Source organism: Coffea arabica, chromosome 2c (assembly GCF_036785885.1).
Source record: "Coffea arabica cultivar ET-39 chromosome 2c, Coffea Arabica ET-39 HiFi, whole genome shotgun sequence".
Taxonomy (NCBI): Eukaryota; Viridiplantae; Streptophyta; class Magnoliopsida; order Gentianales; family Rubiaceae; genus Coffea; species Coffea arabica.
The window spans coordinates 8,337,894-8,358,235 of NC_092312.1; the positions used below are offsets into that span (position 1 = coordinate 8,337,894).

General features: G+C 35.8%; 3 protein-coding genes and 1 long non-coding RNA gene across 4 annotated transcripts; 3 read left to right on the plus strand and 1 right to left on the minus strand.

Annotated features, from left to right (window-relative positions):
• Positions 1–1,902: 1,902 nt before the first annotated feature.
• On the plus strand, positions 1,903–4,037 carry LOC113725679 (copper transport protein ATX1-like). The gene is made up of 3 exons (XM_027248978.2): positions 1,903–2,080; positions 2,760–2,835; positions 3,556–4,037. Exons 1-3 carry the CDS (start codon positions 2,072–2,074, stop codon positions 3,795–3,797), a joined length of 327 nt encoding a protein of 108 aa, XP_027104779.1. The 5' UTR covers positions 1,903–2,071; the 3' UTR covers positions 3,798–4,037.
• Positions 4,038–4,898: 861 nt separating this feature from the next.
• LOC113723819 (pentatricopeptide repeat-containing protein At2g34400-like) lies at positions 4,899–5,702 on the plus strand. The gene has a single exon (XM_027246788.1). It carries the CDS (start codon positions 4,899–4,901, stop codon positions 5,700–5,702), a length of 804 nt encoding a protein of 267 aa, XP_027102589.1.
• An 892-nt stretch (positions 5,703–6,594) lies between these two features.
• On the plus strand, positions 6,595–7,342 carry LOC113725681 (uncharacterized). The gene is made up of 2 exons (XR_003457391.2): positions 6,595–6,633; positions 7,273–7,342. It is a non-coding gene; the product is annotated as an uncharacterized lncRNA (long non-coding RNA).
• A 3,038-nt stretch (positions 7,343–10,380) lies between these two features.
• On the minus strand, positions 10,381–13,506 carry LOC113723820 (uncharacterized). The gene has a single exon (XM_027246789.1). It carries the CDS (start codon positions 13,504–13,506, stop codon positions 10,381–10,383), a length of 3,126 nt encoding a protein of 1,041 aa, XP_027102590.1.
• Positions 13,507–20,342: the final 6,836 nt, after the last annotated feature.

Consider the following 20,342-nt stretch of genomic DNA (forward strand, 5'->3'; position numbering starts at 1 on the left):
GATCATCCATTAAGTGTTAAGACACAATCATATCCTCCAGAATTAATCCCAAAATCCAATGTGTGTATCACGGGACCCTGCACAATAATGTTTAATAACAAGCGCTACATAGGACAACCTGATGCCAAGGAAGACTACTTACGATTATAGTTGTATGCTATAGCAATTCTGAAAAATAAAATATGGAAAGATCATAAGCACCTTCCAGATGCCATCTAAGCTCAGCAAAAATGTTACCTTCATTGTCATCACAGCGGTTACTTTTTTTTTTTTGTATTTTTATTCTTCCCAGTTGATTAAAAACACGTCCACTATATTTTTTATTTGTATTTTTATTCTTCTCAGTTACCTTCATTTTTTTTGTATTTTTGCATCCACTGGATTAGGAAAAACGCGTCCTTCTAAATTTTGATTATGTTCAGCAGTGATGCCAAAGACCTAACGATATCTACATGAAAAAAAAAATTCAAGGGATATAATTATATATCATAAGAGATATCAGGAAACTAACTACATAAAGAAAATAATCCTGACTCATATTTCGGCGCTCTACCTGACTCAAGACGGTGATTTTTTCAAAAAATCTAGTTTCTCCTGGTATTTGAAAAATTCTGAATTCTAACTGAACTTAACCCAAAATAATAAATTAAAAATTATAGAGGTTGCCACATTAAAAGACAATGTTGAATTGGATATTAAAAGATGGTTTAAACATAGTAGTGAATACGAACCAAAATCTTTGAAAAATAATTTTGTATCCAAAAAATAAAAAAAAAACTACAAGAACAAACTCATTTTCCAAAAAAAAAAAAAAAAAGAAGCTTATAAGAACATACGCCCTTTTCCAAATTTAATAATTTATCTACATTATGAACATATTATAAACTAATATATTCTTTTTTATTTAATATTAAAAATTGATTTTAAATGTACAAGTGATAGTAGAGGGAATGAAACAGTTAACGACATGTGAAAAAATCGAAAAGGATGAGAGCAATTAGAGGAATAATTTCGCACAAAATTCGTGGGTTAAAATGCAATTTGAGGTATAGATGGGAGGCATTTTAGTGCATTTATTGGTTTGTTTTCAACAAGTGGTGGTTGATTTTGCGGGATTTGGGGAGTCTACATGTATCAAAATATATTTATATAGGGATTATTTCATTAATTATGGGTGCTAGTAACAATTCTATTGGTGCGTAATTTCATTTGATTACAACACAATTGTATTAAATTTTATTGATGCTACTTCTATATTAACTATTGTATTTTTTTTGTTAACAATTCTCATACAATGTATCAATTACTACACATAAAATAAATACAAAAATTATTTATTTTTTATTTAATATATATATATTTTTTCTAGATCAAAGAAATGAAATACTGCCTCTCTTCAAGTTCGACAGCCATCCGCATCACCAATACTTTTGCGTGATCATAGTAAATATACAGTTTCTTATATCGTCAAACTCATCATACATTTACACTTTTTGGCTGCCCTATCTTGCTAAATCAACTTTTTATATGGCATAATACTAGATGGAATACATAATGAGTCAGCAATTTTTGAAGCTTCCTTCACACCAACGTCGCTATGTAACGGTCATGACGATGGTAAGATCTAGCATTCTCGCTTATTTTAAACACATAATTAACCATTACCATTGCATTTCCAACTTTATTAACGTAGCTTATACTTCTTCTTTTTAAATTTTGTTGGTTTAATTTTTTCATTTTTATTTGTTTATTATTTTATTTTTTTTAATAATATCAAAACCGTGCGTAGCACGGGTATTTACACTAATATTAATATATTTACAACGGAAGTCGTGTGCGATTACGCGGCATGAAGACGAATCAAAATTTAAGGGTATCCGATTCGGCTGACTTCTCCAATTTACCTGCGCAGAATTTTTTATTTAGCAAATTTTTTTCCTTCTCCCTCTTCGTCTTTCTCTCAGTCTATAAATACCCCACCGATTTGACAATTCAAGGTATACCCGTCTATCCCACGTATCCTACTTCTATCTCTCGGCATTTGATAATTTTAATTCAGTCATCAGCAATCATGTCTCAGGTACTCCCTCTTCTTCTTCTTCTTCTTCTTCTTTCCCTCCGATTTCTTGTTTGGTAGCATTCATGATTAGTTTTGTAAATTCAGGTGGAATCAGGTTGCGAAGCATAATCTCATAGTTTAGCTAAAAGTTTCCCGTTAGTTGCCCTACCCGAAATTTCTCGAATTAGAACTGATTTGGGTGCCCTAAGATTTAATCGGGGTAATTTGCTTAGTTGAAATTAGGCTATTTTCCGTGTTCTTGTAAGATAATGTGGTTACTCATCTGTTCTTGAATATTTATGCATGTAAAAGTGCCTTTTTTTTTTTAAATGTAATACAACGCTTTATCACCGCTATCATTTGGTTCTAGCGAAGCATCGAGCAGGCAATTTGCAGTAAAATTAGATGATCAATTTATGTTTTGACGAGCAAGTTCAGTAACTTTGTGTTTATTCTTCAGTGATTGGATGCTTAATTGCACTGGTCAAGAAAAAAAAGGGAAATTATTATTTCCAAACACTCTATCTGGAAGTTCCGGTTGAATTAAGCATTTCTTTTAGCTAATTTATTTGCTGAAATCTGCATTTTCCAGACGATACTTTGGATTCGACGATACTGTGGAAGTAGCATGGGAATATAAGCAATGTTTTACTCGACTTGTAATTCTGACCTTAATATTTCTCATTTTCCATGTTTGCAGACTGTTGTCCTCAAGGTTGGCATGTCATGCCAAGGCTGTGTTGGAGCTGTGAATCGGGTGTTAAGCAAAATGGAAGGTTTGTCAACTTGCCTATTCTTCTACTATCCTTCATTTGATTGTTTGTCATTGACACCACTGACTTTGAAACTATCAATGAGGAAAATCTGTGCCCCCTGACCATGTTGATTATGCTCTTCGGATGTGCAATATAGCCTTTTGCTGTAATATCTTGTCAGAAGTGTGCAAAATCTGGTGGCCACCTAGAGAAATTGGTTAGTTGAGTTGGTGCTTGATTTTACAAATGATTTCTCAACTGTCAAATAAGCCTGTCCCAGAACTTTCATGTTCTTGTAAAGTAATAGAAATGAAGGTTTGTTGATTGATTAGTCGTTCAGTGCTTATTTCAGACTGCATGGTAGCCGGCTTAATAATTCCTGACTTTGCACCAGGCCATAGTTTCAAGTGCTATTTTGATCAAAAGAAACTAGTGATATTTGCATTCAGCACTTGGCTGTTTCTTTGTTAATTGCCAAAAAAAAAAAAGATAGAAGCTTGCCAATATAGAGCTGAGAATTTAAATACCATTCATATAGCAAGTGATTCGACTATATCAGACTCGTAAACGACTGCAGACTCTGCAGTATTCTATTATTTTTATCAACTGATCACATGTTGAACATTGTTCCATATATAATATTTGACGGTCTTTACTTCTTATAAAGATGGAGTGGTCTTTACATGTTGAACATTGGTTTACGTATAATATTTGACTTGTGCTTCGTGGTAATACTTTCAGGCGTGGAATCATTTGACATTGATCTCAAGGAGCAGAAAGTGACAGTAAAGGGTAATGTACAGCCTGAGGCAGTCCTTCAGACTGTTTCAAAGACCGGGAAGAAGACTTCTTTCTGGGAAGAAGGAGCATCAGCTGCACCTGAATCGAAGCCCGCAGAAACTGTTGCAGAAACCGAATCAAAGCCCGCAGAAACTGTTGCAGAAACTGAATCGAAGCCCGCAGAAACTGTTGCAGCTGCATAATTTGGGTCACTAGTGGCCAGAAAGCTGTTGCTTTCACTTATTATGTTACTCTTAAGGAGCTAAAATGTATGTTACGGGTCAACAATAATAAACATGTACAATACCTCGGTGTGTGGTGTTCAGTATTCGCTAATTAACTGTAAGCTCCATTTATCTTTTATTTGAGATGCTCCGTGCAACAGAAACTAGAAAGTGTTTTGGCTGTCTAAATTTATCAAGGTGCTGATATTCATGTTGTAACTAAGTTGTTCATTTGATTTTGTGGTATACTTCCAACATCAGTAAATCAGGAACCAAGGGATACGAAGAGTGTCAAGGTCATGCGAAACCATGAATTTCATGTAATGGTTCTTCTGGATAGATTGGCTAAAAAAAAGTTGTCGCTAGCCATTCCCAACCATAAAAAGCCATGCAGGACCTTGATATTTGGATTGGTTTTTTCCTCAGCCACCATTAGTTGTTTCAATTTTGAGTCACTTGATTATGGGGCCGTAGGTAGGATATAATCGAGGACTTGGCTGGTAGTCTTCAAAAAATCAAGAACCCATATGGAAGATATTTGCTGCCCATCATTATTATCTATGGATTTGGTCATCTGCTCGCTTATCATTAAATCCGTCAGTATCGTCCTAGGCCATGACCTTGTGCGTTAGCTATAATATCAATGATTTAACATGCATGGGGTGATGGTGCTTTGCAAATGCATTTCTGATTTATTTATATATCTCCAAAAAAAAAAAAAAAAAGGTTTCGGAAGCGTAGCCATTGCAAACTTAAAACTGGAAAATCAGAAAACGGAGATAAATTTGCCGCCTTGAGCTTGGCATCTATAGACACGGCTAACTAACGTATTGTTTTGGCAAGGAAAAGACAAGCTTCCAGCCTCGTATGGCTTTTTTTTTTTCCTTTTCTTTTCTTTAATTTGATTACTTTTTCTCCACGCTTTCACGTACGTGCAGTTTTCAGCTACCATAAGAGATACTAATATGTCTAATTGCTTGCAACAATCCACTGTTTAGAGAAGAAAACAGAAAAAGGAAGTAGTTGTAAGGAAAAGAAAGATGCCCATTAATTCCATAACAGAACACCACAATAACCATCATGCAGTCCTTTGCTTCCCTCTTGCAGAATTGCGCCAAGCACAAGTCCATTTTCAGCGGCAAAGCAGTTCATGCTCAGCTAATCAGGTCCGGATTTATCCCAGATGTTTATACAAACAATCATATGCCCTCGTTGTACCTACAGTTGGGGCAGATGGGCTATGCTCAAACCGTGTTCGACATAATGCCAAAACGAAACGTTATCACTTGGACGACGTTGATTTGCTCGTTTTCTCAGATGGATCTCTCGGAAAAAGCCTTAAGTTGCCTTAGGTCAATGGTTCTTGAAGGGTTTTTGCCGAACGAGCATACTTATGTTGGTGCTATATCTGCTTGTGTTAATACAAGGGCTGTTAGTATTGGGAAGGAAATTCACGGGAGGATATATAGGACTCAGGATAGTTTGAATAGCTTTGTCAGTAATTCTTTGGTTAATTTTTACGGCAAATGTGAGTTGTTGAAGTCGCCTAGGCTTGCATTTGCTGCTATCTTGGAGCCTAATTTGGTTGCCTGGGCTTCACTCATATCTTGTTGTTTTCAGTGTGGACAGAACGAGGAAGGTTTGAAATTGTTCTTAAGGTCCTTGAGGGTGGGAATGACTGTTAACGAGTTCACTTGTTCGAGTGTTCTGGGTGCTTGTACTATGTTGGAAATTTTGGAACTTGGGAAGCTACTCCACTGCCCAGTCGTTAAGTGTTGTATTCCTGCACAATTGTATTCCTGCACAAAGGAAGTGTCATCCCCTTTACCCTGCTCAATGAAAACAACTATGATATCCCTCTTCAGCAGAGACTTTATCCAATAATCATAATTAACCATCTCCCTTGTACTTTCTTACGCATACCAGCTATATATCCCTTAAATTCTCTCTATTTTCCATCCAGTTATATATAACAATATAAAAATAAACATATCCAAATTATACCAAATTATTCATTTACCTTAAATTTTAAAAAAATAATTTACATTTCATTATTTTAACTAATATTTCCATCCATTCTAAATATCAATTATTAAATGAATCTTACATTACATATATATATGTATATATATATATATATATATGTACACGCACATAAACAAATAAATAAATATAAAATAAACAAACAAAACCACAAAATATATAAACACTACAAAAATTTCAACTATTCTATCACCTAAAATAAAATACTAAACACACACACACACACATATACATAAATACATACATACATACATACATATCACAAAATATATCATATACCTATAACTACATATTAATACAAAATTCACTCCAACTTTAAATAACATAAAATAACTCATATAAACATCAAACAATAAATATTAAAAAAATTCTACCACAAATTCCACTAATTAAACTCTAAATTTTCATATCCAATAATTTTTATTTCTTATATAAAAATTTATACACATCACCTTAACTTCAATAATATCCATTCATCAATAAACTATTAATATATCAACTCTCTCAGCTCTCAAAATCAATATTATCCTTTATTCATTCAAATTCTATTAATCAAATCAATTTTACTATATTTATTTATAAATAAATAAATCCAATATATCAATACTCTATCCACTCTTCCAACCCCATTATCATACAAAATACTATAAATCTATACTATTAAATAAATCTTTCATTACCCTAATATATTTAATAATGGACTCCCCGCGGAAGCCGCGGGGCACCAAGCCTAGTGATAATTTTAATTCAGTCATCAGCAATCATGTCTCAGGTACTCCCTTCTTCTTCTTCTTCTTCTTCTTCCCTCCGATTTCTTGTTTGGTAGCATTCATGATTAGTTTTGTAAATTCAGGTGGAATCAGGTTGCGAATGCTGGTCTGTTTGGATTGTAAGTTATTTGGGATTATTTGAGATATTTTTACTGTAACACTTTTTGTGATGTGATGTATGTGAGATAAAAAGATATTGGGAAGATAAAAAGGTGTATTGGAAATTGTAAAGATGATGTAAGCAAATAAAATTGGAAAAATATGAAGCAATCCAAACAAACCATAATCTCATAGTTTAGCTAAAAGTTTCCCGTTAGTTGCCCTACCCGAAATTTCTCGAATTAGAACTGATTTGGGTGCCCTAAGATTTAATCGGGGTAATTTGCTTAGTTGAAATTAGGCTATTTTCCGTGTTCATGTAAGATAATGTGGTTACTCATCTGTTCTTGAATATTTATGTATGTAAAAGTGTCCCTTTTTTTTTTTTTTTTTTTTAAATGTAATACAACGCTTTATCACCGCTAGCATTTGGTTCTACCGAAGCATCGAGCAGGCAATTTGGAAGTAGCATGGGAATATAAGCAATGCTTTACTCGACTTGTAATTCTGACCTTAATATTTCTCATTTTCCATGTTTGCAGACTGTTGTCCTCAAGGTTGGCATGTCATGCCAAGGCTGTGTTGGAGCTGTGAATCGGGTGTTAAGCAAAATGGAAGGTTTGTCAACTTGCCTATTCTTCTACTATCCTTCATTTGATTGTTTGTCATTGACACCACTGACTTTGAAACTATCAATGAGGAAAATCTGTGCCCCCTGACCATGTTGATTATGCTCTTCGGATGTGCAATATAGCCTTTTGCTGTAATATCTTGTCAGAAGTGTGCAAAATCTGGTGGCCACCTAGAGAAATTGGTTAGCTGAGTTGGTGCTTGATTTTACAAATGATTTCTCAACTGTCAAATAAGCCTGTCCCAGAACTTTCATGTTCTTGTAAAGTAATAGAAGTGAAGGTTTGTTGATTGATTAGTCGTTCAGTGCTTATTTCAGACTGCATGGTAGCCGGCTTAATAATTCCTGACTTTGCACCAGGCCATAGTTTCAAGTGCTATTTTGATCAAAAGAAACTAGTGATATTTGCATTCAGCACTTGGCTGTTTCTTTGTTAATTGCCCAAAAAAAAAAGGATAGAAGTTTGCCAATATAGAGCTGAGAATTTAAATACCATTCATATAGCAAATGAGTCGACTATATCAGACTCGTATACCGCTGCAGACTCTGCAATATTCTATTATTTTTATCAACTGATCACATGTTGAACATTGTTCTATATATAATGTCAAGAAGAAAGTCTAGCCTAGATTGCATTTAGGGAGCCTTGTAGGAGAAGGAGAGATGAGACTCTTGAAAGCAATATCGGATGCTTGCACACACTTTTCGAGCTTTGGTTTCGGATCCACTTATAACCCCTATGCATTTGCCATCGAGGAGTTTGCCTTTACTAAATCGAGCACCACTTGTAAGTCATTTTTTAACTCAAGGTGTGGGGGAATGTCGGTTGGAACCCTTCTTCTTTTACCAACTGAGCTATCAAAAAATGTAGTAGTGAAGAAAGAATTGGTGCGGAAAATGGGATGGCCCCCTCTTCTCATCACATTAAAGACGTGCGGCTCTATATAAGGCTCGTACTTCAGAGCAAGTGAAGAAAAAATAAGAGTGCACGTTACCACTCTTGCAAGAAAAATGGCCTAGCTAAGGCGCCTCTTATTTATTAATAACTAAAGAAAAACTTTGATATAAGAAAGATGCGCTCAAGCACCCAACCTATATAAGGGGTGCTTGGGCTCGAAAGCCGGCCTAACTCAGCAAGCATCTTTCTTAGTAATATAGGTAGAGTTGGGGCCGTGCTTTCTGAGATCTGTCAGGCTCCGGCCTAGCACCGCCACAATGGCTTCAAGAGTCACCGGAAAGTTAACAGAATGAGAGGAAAGAGAGAAAGGTAGGTAGAGGGAGAGAGAGAGGGAAATAACAGAAAGAGGGAAGAATTGGAATTTGTTGATTTCAGACAATAAGATCCTAACTGCCTATTACAATCCTCCGGTGGGTTATTTATGCAATTAAGCTTTAACCGTCTTTATTCACTACTAATTGCCACTTAGTTGAACGACACCGTTTCTGGCATCTGTGCCCTGTGCCTACCAAACGCTACGTTTTGTGAACAAAACGACAATAGCTAACTTCTGAGTTCCTGACAATCCCTCCCCCTTAAGCAAAGCTTGTCCTCAAGCTTGGAATGCTGGAAACTGTTTGTCGATGAAGTCCTTGTCTTCCCAAGAGGCCTCGGATTCTGGTAGCTGATCCCACTTCATTAAGTACTGGATGACCACGATAGAGTTACGCCTGATAGCTCGTCTTCTCAAGACTGCCTCAGGTTGAAGTAAGCATTGGTCAGAGGAGTCCCAAGCAGGCAACATAGGGTCAGTGCCCTGAGCATCTCCAATCCTTTTCTTTAACAGTGAAACATGAAACACTGGATGAACCTTAGCTCCATCAGGTAACCGTAACCTATAGGCCACCGCCCCTACCTTGGCAATGATCTGGAAAGGTCCATAGTATTTTGCTGTGAGCTTCAAACTTTTTCGAAGAGCCACCGTTTGTTGTCTATAAGGTTGTAGTTTAAGAAACACCCAATCCCCCACTTGAAGTGTACGTTCCGATCTATGTCTGTCAGCAAAGAGTTTCATGCGGTTCTGTGCCTTTGCCAAATTCTCCTTGATGAGCGAAATGACCTGGAGCCTATCCTGCACCAGGTCAGTTGCAGCTGGGATAACACTGTCGTGGAAAGGCCCCAAGGGAATGTGGTTGGGCTTGTATCCATACAATGCCTCAAATGGAGTAATCTGTAAGCTGGTGTGGAAGTTGGTGTTGTACCAAAGCTCAGCTGTGGGTAGCCATCTACTCCATTGAGAGGGGTGTTCACTGCACATACACCTAAGATATGTTTCCAGGCATTGGTTCACGCGCTCACTCTGACCATCAGACTGGGGATGGTAGGATGAGCTATAATGCAGGCCAACTCCCAACAGATGGAACAACTCTTGCCAAAACCTGCTAACAAAAATTTTATCCCTATCTGAAATCACAGATTCTGGTAGTCCATGAAGCCTATAAATCTGGTCAAGGAAGACCTGGGCTATCTGTTGCGCAGTGAAAAGATGTGTGAGACGAATGAAGTGACTGAATTTTGTCAGTCGATCCACCACTACTAAGATAGTGTCACAACCATGAGATAGGGGCAGCTGCTCAATGAAATCCATGGATATGTGGGACCATGCCTGTTGTGGAACTGGGATAGGTTGCAAAAGTCCAGGATAGGGAACATTCTCATGCTTGTTCCTTTGGCATACATCACAAGACCTGACAAAAGTGACAACATCCTGCTTGAGCCCCGGCCAAAAAAATAAAGTTTGTATCCTGTGTAGACATCCCCTTTGGCCAGAATGCCCCCCTACTGCTGAGTCATGTAGAGCCTTGATCACCTTGCCACGAATACTATTAGCAGATCCCACATATAATCTATCTTTAAACTTGAGCATTCCCTTATCCAAGTGATAGTCTGATACTGCATTGGGGTCTAACAGGAGCTGAGCTATCTTCTACTGAGCTTCATTATCCCCCTCATAGCTTGCAACCAACTCCTGCATCCATGTTGGTTGGACTGAGGAAATTGCACACATGGTACAATTTACTGCTACGTCCCCCTGAGGGTGTTCAAACTTCCTCCTGGATAGCGCATCTGCCACCCCATTTCAGCTCCTTTTTTGTACTGGATTTCGTAGTCCAGGCCAAGTAATTTGGTGAGCCATTTATGTTGCAGGGGGTGCGTGAGCTTCTGCTCCAGCAAGTGTTTGAGAGCTTGGTGGTCAGTTTTGATGACAAAATGATGGCCCACCAAGTAGTGTTTCCATTTGGTCACGGCTAGCACCAGAGCAAATAGCTCCTTCTCATAAACAGATAACCCCAAGTTCTGGCTGGATAGAGCTTTGCTGAGGAAAGCTATAGGGTGTCCATGTTGCATTAGCACTGCTCCAATCCCTACCCCACAAGCATCAGTCTCTATGACAAAAGGAATTTCAAAATCTGGCATACTGAGTACTGGAGCTGTGGTCATAGCTCTTTTGAGGTCTTCAAAAGCCATCTGAGCATGATGGTTCCACCCAAAACTCTCCTTCTTCAGTAGCTGAGTTAAAGGCTTGCAAATCACACCATACCCCTTTATAAATCTTCTGTAATATCCAGTCAGCCCCAAGAATCCCCTTAATTCCTTAACTGAGTTAGGAGTGGGCCAAGACAGGATACATCCCACCTTATCTGGGTCCATGTTGACACCAACCTCAGAAATCACATGCCCCAAATACTCCATGGATGTCTGAGCAAAAGAGCATTTTGACTTTTTACAGTATAACTGGTTATCCGCTAAGATTTGGAGTACAATTTTTAGGTGCTGCGCATGTGACTCTAGAGTGGGACTGTAGACCAAGATGTCATCAAAAAATACCAATACAAATTTTCTCAGGAATGGCTGGAAAATCCTATTCATCAAAGCCTGAAATGTAGCTGGTGCGTTTGTTAGGCCAAAAGGCATTACTAGAAATTCAAAGTGCCCATGGTGTGTTTGGAAAGCAGTCTTGGGAATGTCTGCTACCTTGACCCTCAACTGATGGTACCCAGCCCTGAGGTCTAACTTAGACATAAATTTGGTGCCATGTAACTCATCTAGCAATTCATCAATATTGGGGATGGGAAATCTATCCTTGACAGTCACCTCATTGAGCTTCCTGTAGTCTATACATAATCTCCAAGTGCCATCTTTTTTTTTAACTAACAAGACAGGGGAAGCAAAAGGACTAGTACTGTGTTTAACAATTCCATTCGTAAGCATTTCTGCAACCTGCTTCTCAATTTCTGCTTTATGGGAGTGGGGATACCTGTAAGGCTTGAGTTTAAATGGTTCTGCCCCTGGTTTGAGAGGGATTTGGTGATCCAGCTCCCTTTCTGGAGGTAGTCCCGTTGGAGTAGCAAAGATCTGTGGAAACTGCTGTAAGACCTGTTCCACCAACTCTGGGATGTCCTTCTGAAGGTCTTTGGTGGAGTTCGTCTGCAGGTGTGCACAACTCTTCTTTCGTTCTTGGATGAAGGATCTGAGGTCCCTTCCCCTCACAAGCTCCATCGTAGGTTGATTTATGAACCCTTGGAGGTGGAGTAATTGCCCTCGATCACTGAGTGCTATGCTGAGAGTGTGGAAGTCAAAGGTGATTGGACTGAACTGACACATCCAGTCAACCCCCAGGATGATATCCCAACCTCCTAGTTCCATTATCTTCATGTCAAACTGAAATTTGTAGTCTTGTATCCTCCAGGCTACCTTAGGACAGGCTGTCCCACTGGTGATGTCTGTCCCATTGGCTAAAGTCACAATAAAAGGATTCACAGATTGATAAGGTAAATGCAGTAAGGTAACAATTCTATGGTTGATGAAACTGTCAGAACTCCCGGTGTCCACTAGTATTTTAATTGGTAAGCCACCTATACTGCCAATTAGCATGATGGACTTCCTCTGAATGGCACCAGACAAGGCATTCAGTGATACTTCAGCCGTCTCTCCAACTCTGCCAGTAAACTCATCCTGTTCCCCCACTGCATCCTCAAAATCATTCTCTTCTTCCTCTTCCTCTTCCACACTAACGCAGTTCAAACCTCTTGTCCTGCACTGGTGTCCCAACCCAAACTTCTCTCCACACCTGTAGCATAGGTTGTTTTTGCGCCTGTACTGCAGCTCTTCTGCTGAAAGTCTTCCTACCTCCTTGTGTGCAACTTCGGTCCTTCTAGAGTTAGGAGTTATCGCAGGAAGCCTGTAAGAATTAGGTAGATTCTGTCCACCAGGTTGCCCCTTGTACATCCCAAACTTAGGCTCCATGGCAATCTTGCCAGAATTTTTAGTCTGCTTACATTGCACCTCCAGTGCATACTCCTGCAACTCTGCTACTTCAAATGCTTTGGTCAATGTCTGTGGTCGAAACATCTTTACCATGGGCTTGATCTCCTCTTTTAACCCACTGATAAAGCTGGAAACAAAATAGGACTCATCTAATCTGGGGTTCTTGGTTAACATCAAAGTTTTTAATTCTTCAAATTTTTCCTCATACTCCTCCACTGTCCCCACTTGTTGCAGCTTGTTAAATTCTTCTACGATGTCGAGCGATCCCTTGCCAGAGAAACGCTCACATAGCAACTCGCTAAACTCTTCCCAATTTAGCCCAGGTATAGCTAATTTCACCCCTTGGAACCAATTATCGGCTTTGCCTTCTAAGAACATCTCCACTAAATCCACTTTCTGGCAAGCAGGTATGTGATAGTTCAAAAAATATTTATGACATTTCCTAAGCCATTCCCTTGGATTCCCTGCCATAAACATCGGCAAATCTAATCTAGGTAAATTGGGGGTGAACATCCTACCTCTGGACTCCTGCTGTTGGCCGGCCATTTCAGCCTGAGTCGCCAGTCGGACATGCGAGGGTGGTGTAGGTAGAAGAGGTTCGGAAGGTCCTCCTTCATTCTCCTGGCCTCCCTTGTCCTTCATCATCACTTTCATTAACGCGTTGAACTTTTGCTCCAACTTGCAGAACTTCTGGTCCAGATTTCCCACCACCGACTCCAGTCTCGAGTTGCTCTTCTCCATTTCCTCATTGAGTCTCTGTTGTAGCTCATTCTGCGCCGACGTGTGCAGAGCAACCATGGATTCGGCCAATTCCTGGAGCTTACTCTCCTGTTTCTTCAGCTGATCCTCCAAGGATCGGTATCTCGTGCCTTCCGCCATGGCAGGTCTTCTTCCTCAGCAGCCAAGGATCGGCTGCTCTGATACCAACTGTCAGGCTCCGGCCTAGCACCGCCACAATGGCTTCAAGAGTCACCGGAAAGTTAACAGAATGAGAGGAAAGAGAGAAAGGTAGGTAGAGGGAGAGAGAGAGGGAAATAACAGAAAGAGGGAAGAATTGGAATTTGTTGATTTCAGACAATAAGATCCTAACTGCCTATTACAATCCTCCGGTGAGTTATTTATGCAATTAAGCTTTAACCGTCTTTATTCACTACTAATTGCCACTTAGTTGAACGACACCGTTTCTGGCATCTGTGCCCTGTGCCTACCAAACGCTACGTTTTGTGAACAAAACGACAATAGCTAACTTCTGAGTTCCTGACAAGATCCCGCTCAACCCTATCCTAAAAGGGGCTCTTGTAGAGTTTTTGCATAGAGAAGCGACATCCTTGGATCTCAAATTGTTCCTTGATGAAGAATATATATATATATATATATATATATATTACGATTTGGAGCTCTGTAGACAAAGAAATGACCAAAATATCTTTAACTGGTCAATCCCTTGTGTCAATTTTCGACAACAAAAATGGCCAACCGTATTTTGACTTTTTAACTATGAAAACTCATGAACTGGATTTCAAGGTCTTCGCATCATTCTGAGGTGTAAGTGGGAGAGATAGGATGTCATAATTGGGGTTTTGAATAAGACAATCTTTTTCTTTTTCATTTTTTCATGTTAGCTGTAAAAGGGCTAAAAAATTACCTCAATCTGATACTTGTAACTCAACATATAGCCAAAATACCAACATGTGTCAAAGCTATTGATAATGAGCTCATGACTGACCAAACACCTCCAAGGTTAACAATCCAAGTTCAAGCAATGATCAAATTGTTCTTGTTGATCTTGGTCCCTAACTTTTGATATTTACAAAAATAATTGGATGATACTAATATCTCTTCAAGAAATATTTTCAGCTATGAAGCAAATCTAATTCAAAGATCAAGAGCATTTGAAAGAGATAAAGGAAGTTGAAAGCTGTCGGACGCTCGCAAAGACAACATCGGACGTCCAATAACAATGTAGCACTTTGGACGCATGAAGAACTCAATCACCGGACGTCTGAAAGAATTAAGATATTCCCTCACACTCACTGTCTGTTTTCGAAAGCAAAGCATTAGAGGTACCGGACGTCCGAAAGAATTGAAGAAAATTTTTCAAATTCACCATCTGCTTTTGGACGTAAGCATCAGAGATACCGGACGTCCAAAAGAATTGAAAGAAATTCTTCAAATTCACTGCCTGCTGTCAGACGCAAGTGTCGAAAGTACCAGACGTCCGATACTCCCAACGACTAGTTGAATTTTCAGCTGCCTTCTATCCGTTGGAAGTATTAATAGAGCACTTTTTGGTCTCATATAAATAGTACATAGTCAACAACTTAAGAAGAACTTTTGCACATTGAGAATACAAAAGATCAAGAGTAGTTTTAGTGAGAAAGCACTCTACAAGAAAGATTTGTACTCTTTGTTGTGTAAAATTCATGTAAACTTTTCTTGTGTGAGAAAAATACTTCAATAGTATAGGTTTGTGAGAGTTATCCTGAGTGATAGTAAAACTTCCTAACTTGACCGAGTGTAAATTGGGGTATGGAGGAAGTGATCCTTCTTTTGTACACAAAGATTGGTTGTATTTCATCAAATTGAATAAAGTTGTTCTATAAAGTGATATTCAAGCTCAAGAAGAGTTTGAAAGTCAAATTAGTTTGCTATTCTTCCCTTATTATTTACTATCTTGTGAACCTTAATTGCTTATCTCCTTTACTCTCAAGCAATCTTGCTCTCTTACTAATTGTTTCATTGAGTGGTCACCTAGAAAATAGGGCAAATTTCATATTGAACAAAAAAAACGTCTCATAACCTAATTAGATTTTAAATAACCCAATTCACTCCCCTTTTAGGTTGTTTTCAATTCTTACAACTGGTATCAGAGTTTGATTTTCTAGAGATTAAGCTCAAGCGACTTAGGAGTAAATATGACAACCAACAATATCATATTTTTTGAAGGACAATCTGTCACTAGACCACCAATATTCAATGGGTCAAATTATGTGAGTTGGAAGGAAATAATGATTATCTTCTTGCAATCGATTGATATTAATTTGTGGTTTATTGTAAATGAAGGTCCATATGATGTCTCTACAATTGATAAAGTTACTCATAGACCAAAACCAAAAACAAGAATTGAACTGACTACTGAAGATAGAGCTCACCTCACCTTAAATGCTAAACCTATAAATGTGCTATATAGTGATTTAGACTCAAATGAATCCATCAGCGTCAAAGGTTGTAAGTCTGCTAAAGAGATTTGGGATAAATTGAGAGAAATTCATAAAGTGAGTGAGAATGTAAGAGAACAAAAGAAATCTATTTTAGTTACTAAATATGAATCATTTAAGATGGAATCTCATGAAAATATTGACAAAATGTATTGTAAATTCAATGATCTCATTAATGATTTCGAAATATTGAAAAAGAAATACTCCTTATGAGAGAAAAACAGAAAAATCTTGAATGTTTTATCTAAAGATTGGAAAAATAAGGTGACTGCTATTGAAGAGACTAAAAATTTAAATACGATGCCTATTGAATCACTTATTAATTCTCTAATCTCTTATGAGGTGAAACTTAAGACTAAAGTATAAGAGGAAGAAGATGCAAAGGTAAGAAGGAGCATTACTCTAAAAGCATCTCAAGATGAAAATGACTCGGCTTCCTTGGATGGAGAAGATGTAGATATTGACGACATTGATCTTGCTCTTATCACAAGAAATTTCAAGAGAATTCTCAACAAAAGAAGATTTAGAAAAGTATGACCTAGCAATTCATTTCCAAATCAATTCAACAATGCAAGAAACAAAGGAATGCAAGAAGCCAATAAAAAGCAAACTGACAAATGCTATGAATGCGACTAACTTGGATACTACATGAGCGAGTGCCCAATAAAGAAGAAAAAAGAAGGAAAAGTTGAACGAAAACCAAAATTCGACAACTTTCAAATTACATTGAATGATTGCAACTCAGATGGTGACATTGAAGAGGAAGAGGAATCTGCGCAAATGACTTTCATGGCCATTGGTGATGATGAGGTAACTACTTGTAACTCTCAACTTGTTAGTGATGATGAATCTGATGATGATATTAAATCCTTCATTGAGAGACTGCATGCTAACTTGAAAGAATCTTATGCTATAAACAAGGAGTTAAAACAAAAAATTAACTTTCTGCTTCAAGATAGTGCAAACCTATTTCAACAAAATAAAAAATTGAAAACTGAAATGACTACTTCAAAAAGGGTGAGACTGATCTACTCATTGAGCTTGATAGAAAAATAAAGGCTGCGTTTGGATTGAGTGTTTTTACACCTGTTTTTGAAAAACTGTTTTTCACATTCCAAATGCTACAGTAATGTGTATTTCAAAAACAACTTCAAAAACACCATATCCAAACAATATATCAAAAACAACTCCAAATATATTTCAATTATGTATATTTAATTTGTATATTTTAATAAGTATATTTCAATTTGTATATTTTAATTATGTATTTTAATATGTATATTTCAATTATATTTTAATATGTATATTTCAATTATGTATATTATATATATATTATATTAATATAAATATATTTATTTCAATTATGTATAATATTATATATATTATATCAATTGAAATAAATATTATATATTTATATAAATACATTTATTTATATATAAATTTATAAATATATTTATTCAATTTTGTTTTATAATATATATTAATATGTATATTTCAATTATGTATATTATACATAAATTATATTAATAATAATGTATATTATATATATTATACATTTCTAATATTATATATTTATACATACATATTATAAATATATAATATAATGTATAATATATTATACATTTATACATAATATATAAATATTTATGTATATTTATAATATACATTTATATTATGTATACTATATAATATAATACATTTATACATTTATATTAATATACATAATATTAATTTTACATTTATACATAATATTAATACATGTATACATTTATATTAATTATATAAATACATTTCTACATAATATTAATATATATTTATAATATATTAATTTATACATTTATAATATTCATTTATAATTTATACATTTATAATAATATACACTTATAATTTATAATATATTTATAATATTCATTTATAATTTATACATTTATAATAATATACAGTTATACATTTATAAATATATTTATATTATGTATTATATATAATATAATACATTTATATATTTTTATATGAATATATAAATATATTTATTTATAAATATCTATAAATGTATTATAAATGCATAAATGCATATTTATATAAAAATATAAAAATTATAATTTATAATTTATTCATTTATAATAATATACATCTATACATTTGTAAATATAAATAGATTATAAATGCATAAATGTATATTTATATAAAAATATAAAAATTATAATATTCTAAAAATACTCAAAAATATGTTTCAAAAATACCTCTAAAAATAATTCAAAAAAATCTACAGTAAAAGTTTTTCATATAGTTTTTGAAAAACAACCCCAAAAACAACTAATCCAAACGGACTTGTTTTTCAGATTCAAAATGCTACAGTGGTGTTTTTGAAAAACAAACCCAAAAACAGCTAATCCAAACGGAGTCAAAGTTTTGTGAAATGTTCAAAAAGAAATAAGGTGATTTAAAAAAAAATAATGGACAATCTAAATGAGTTGCTCAAACAAAAAAAACAAAGCTGTTTTCAAGAAATAGTTCAAAACCTCATCTTGGCATTCATGAGAAAAAGTTAAATTCTAGTGCAAATGAATTTATTGTTTACAAGAGAAGACAAGTAAGATTTGTTAAACATGCCCATACAAGTAACTTATTGATTATGTATAGTTTTTGTTGTCAAATAGGTCACATGAAAAGTAATTACTATGTGAGAAAGAACATGAGAAAACGCATGAAATGTATGTGGATAGTTAGACATGATACTAACTCTCGAGTATCCAAAAATTAAAGGGAAACTGGTAAGACCATGCGATCGTAAGATGATGTATGAATAGGAAACTAATATAGATGATGTCCGTGGGAATTAAACTGCCTAAACATCCCTTTATATACATACATGTGGGATGGCTAAAGCGGGCCGGGGGTCATGTTTTAGACAAGGCTTCCACCCAGAAAAAAATGGCTTGCTTTATTTCATAGAATGCCTTATGGTTCAGGAGCTTGATTAGGCAAAGAATGCAACCCCTGAAGCTTAAAGGCCTGAATCTGGAGAAGCTTTTTACCAATTACCATATGTTCTTTCACGAGATTTTCATATTTACAGTGTATTCCGTATGAAGAGGCTTGCACGTATTGCTGCTAGTGCATCAAGGGCTTCAAATTTCAACCAACCATATAGGCTATCAAAGTTGCTCTCTGATAAATTGTTGAACCCGTTTCCATTTTTTCTTTAGCCCCTTTTTCCTTTGGAAAGAAAGGGTGAGGCCACAGGCGGAAAGCAAGCGTTTTCTATTTTAAGTAACGTCTTTCCTTCTTTTTTATCTATTTTGTGTTTCTTGTTCAGCTGCTATGTAACATGTGTCATGCGTTGGTGACTTGTACACCTATTGGCAATCTGTAAAAAGGAAGTAAGGAGTTTGGAAATTACAATACCAAAGTAACAAAATAACAAAATATTTGTTTTGCCCAAAATTTGTTTTTTAACCAATAAAAATGCTCTAAACAAGATTGCAGAACTCATTAATTTTACGAGTAAATCTTATATAAACTGACAATATATATACACTATCACATTGGATACATGACACATAAACTAAATTTAAATTCAGATAAATTGTCATGTATCCAATAGGTATGGTCAGTGTATAAAAAATTAATCATAAGTTTACATATACGATACAATACAAATAAGATTGTGGACTCTTATTTGTGTAATTGACAGTATTAAATATATTGATAAAAAATATGAGATCTTTCCTACTGACGGTGTATATACTATCAGCGTTGGATGAATAACAATCATGTAAAATTTGAATTTGACAGATTAATCCAAAAAATATTACTAGATTGTGGAACAGCAGTTTGCGTGGACTCGACGCAATGCTTTTGTAGTTTAGCCCTTTCAAGTTTGGGCCTAGTTCATCATACCAATCGAGCAGCATCAGTGCAGCAAAGAAGTCCAGGAAAAGATATCCAATTATGATAGTCTAGCCGCATCTTCTATGAAGAGTCCAAAAAAGCCCAGTCAAACTTTTAACGCGGTACCCATGGGCCATGGTAGAACAGGCGAATAAAAAAAACAAATGGGAAACGAGAAGCTGTACTGCTGTGAATAAGAAGGACCGACTTGTACTGCTGTTTCTTTTCTGATAAAAAAGAACTCTTACTGCTGGCCAATGATAGTGGGTTTATTGGAAAATGATGATTGTACCATTATCTGATGAAAAGTTTAAGATTTGGCCATCCACCGAGCTTAAGAGCCGGATTGGATTGTTTTTTTTTTTTTTGAATTTTTTTTTTGTGAAAAAAAGTATGAGAGATAAAAATGCGATTCAAAAATGAGATCACGAAAAATATAAATTTTTTTTAAAAAATTAACTATTCAAACAATCATAAATCTCTCCTTTTTGGATAAATTACATAAGTATGTGAAAACTGAATATCGTCTTATTTCTCATATTTTCTGGACCATTTGATAGTTAATATTATGAAAGTGATACACAGTTTTTTATACATAGATAGGGA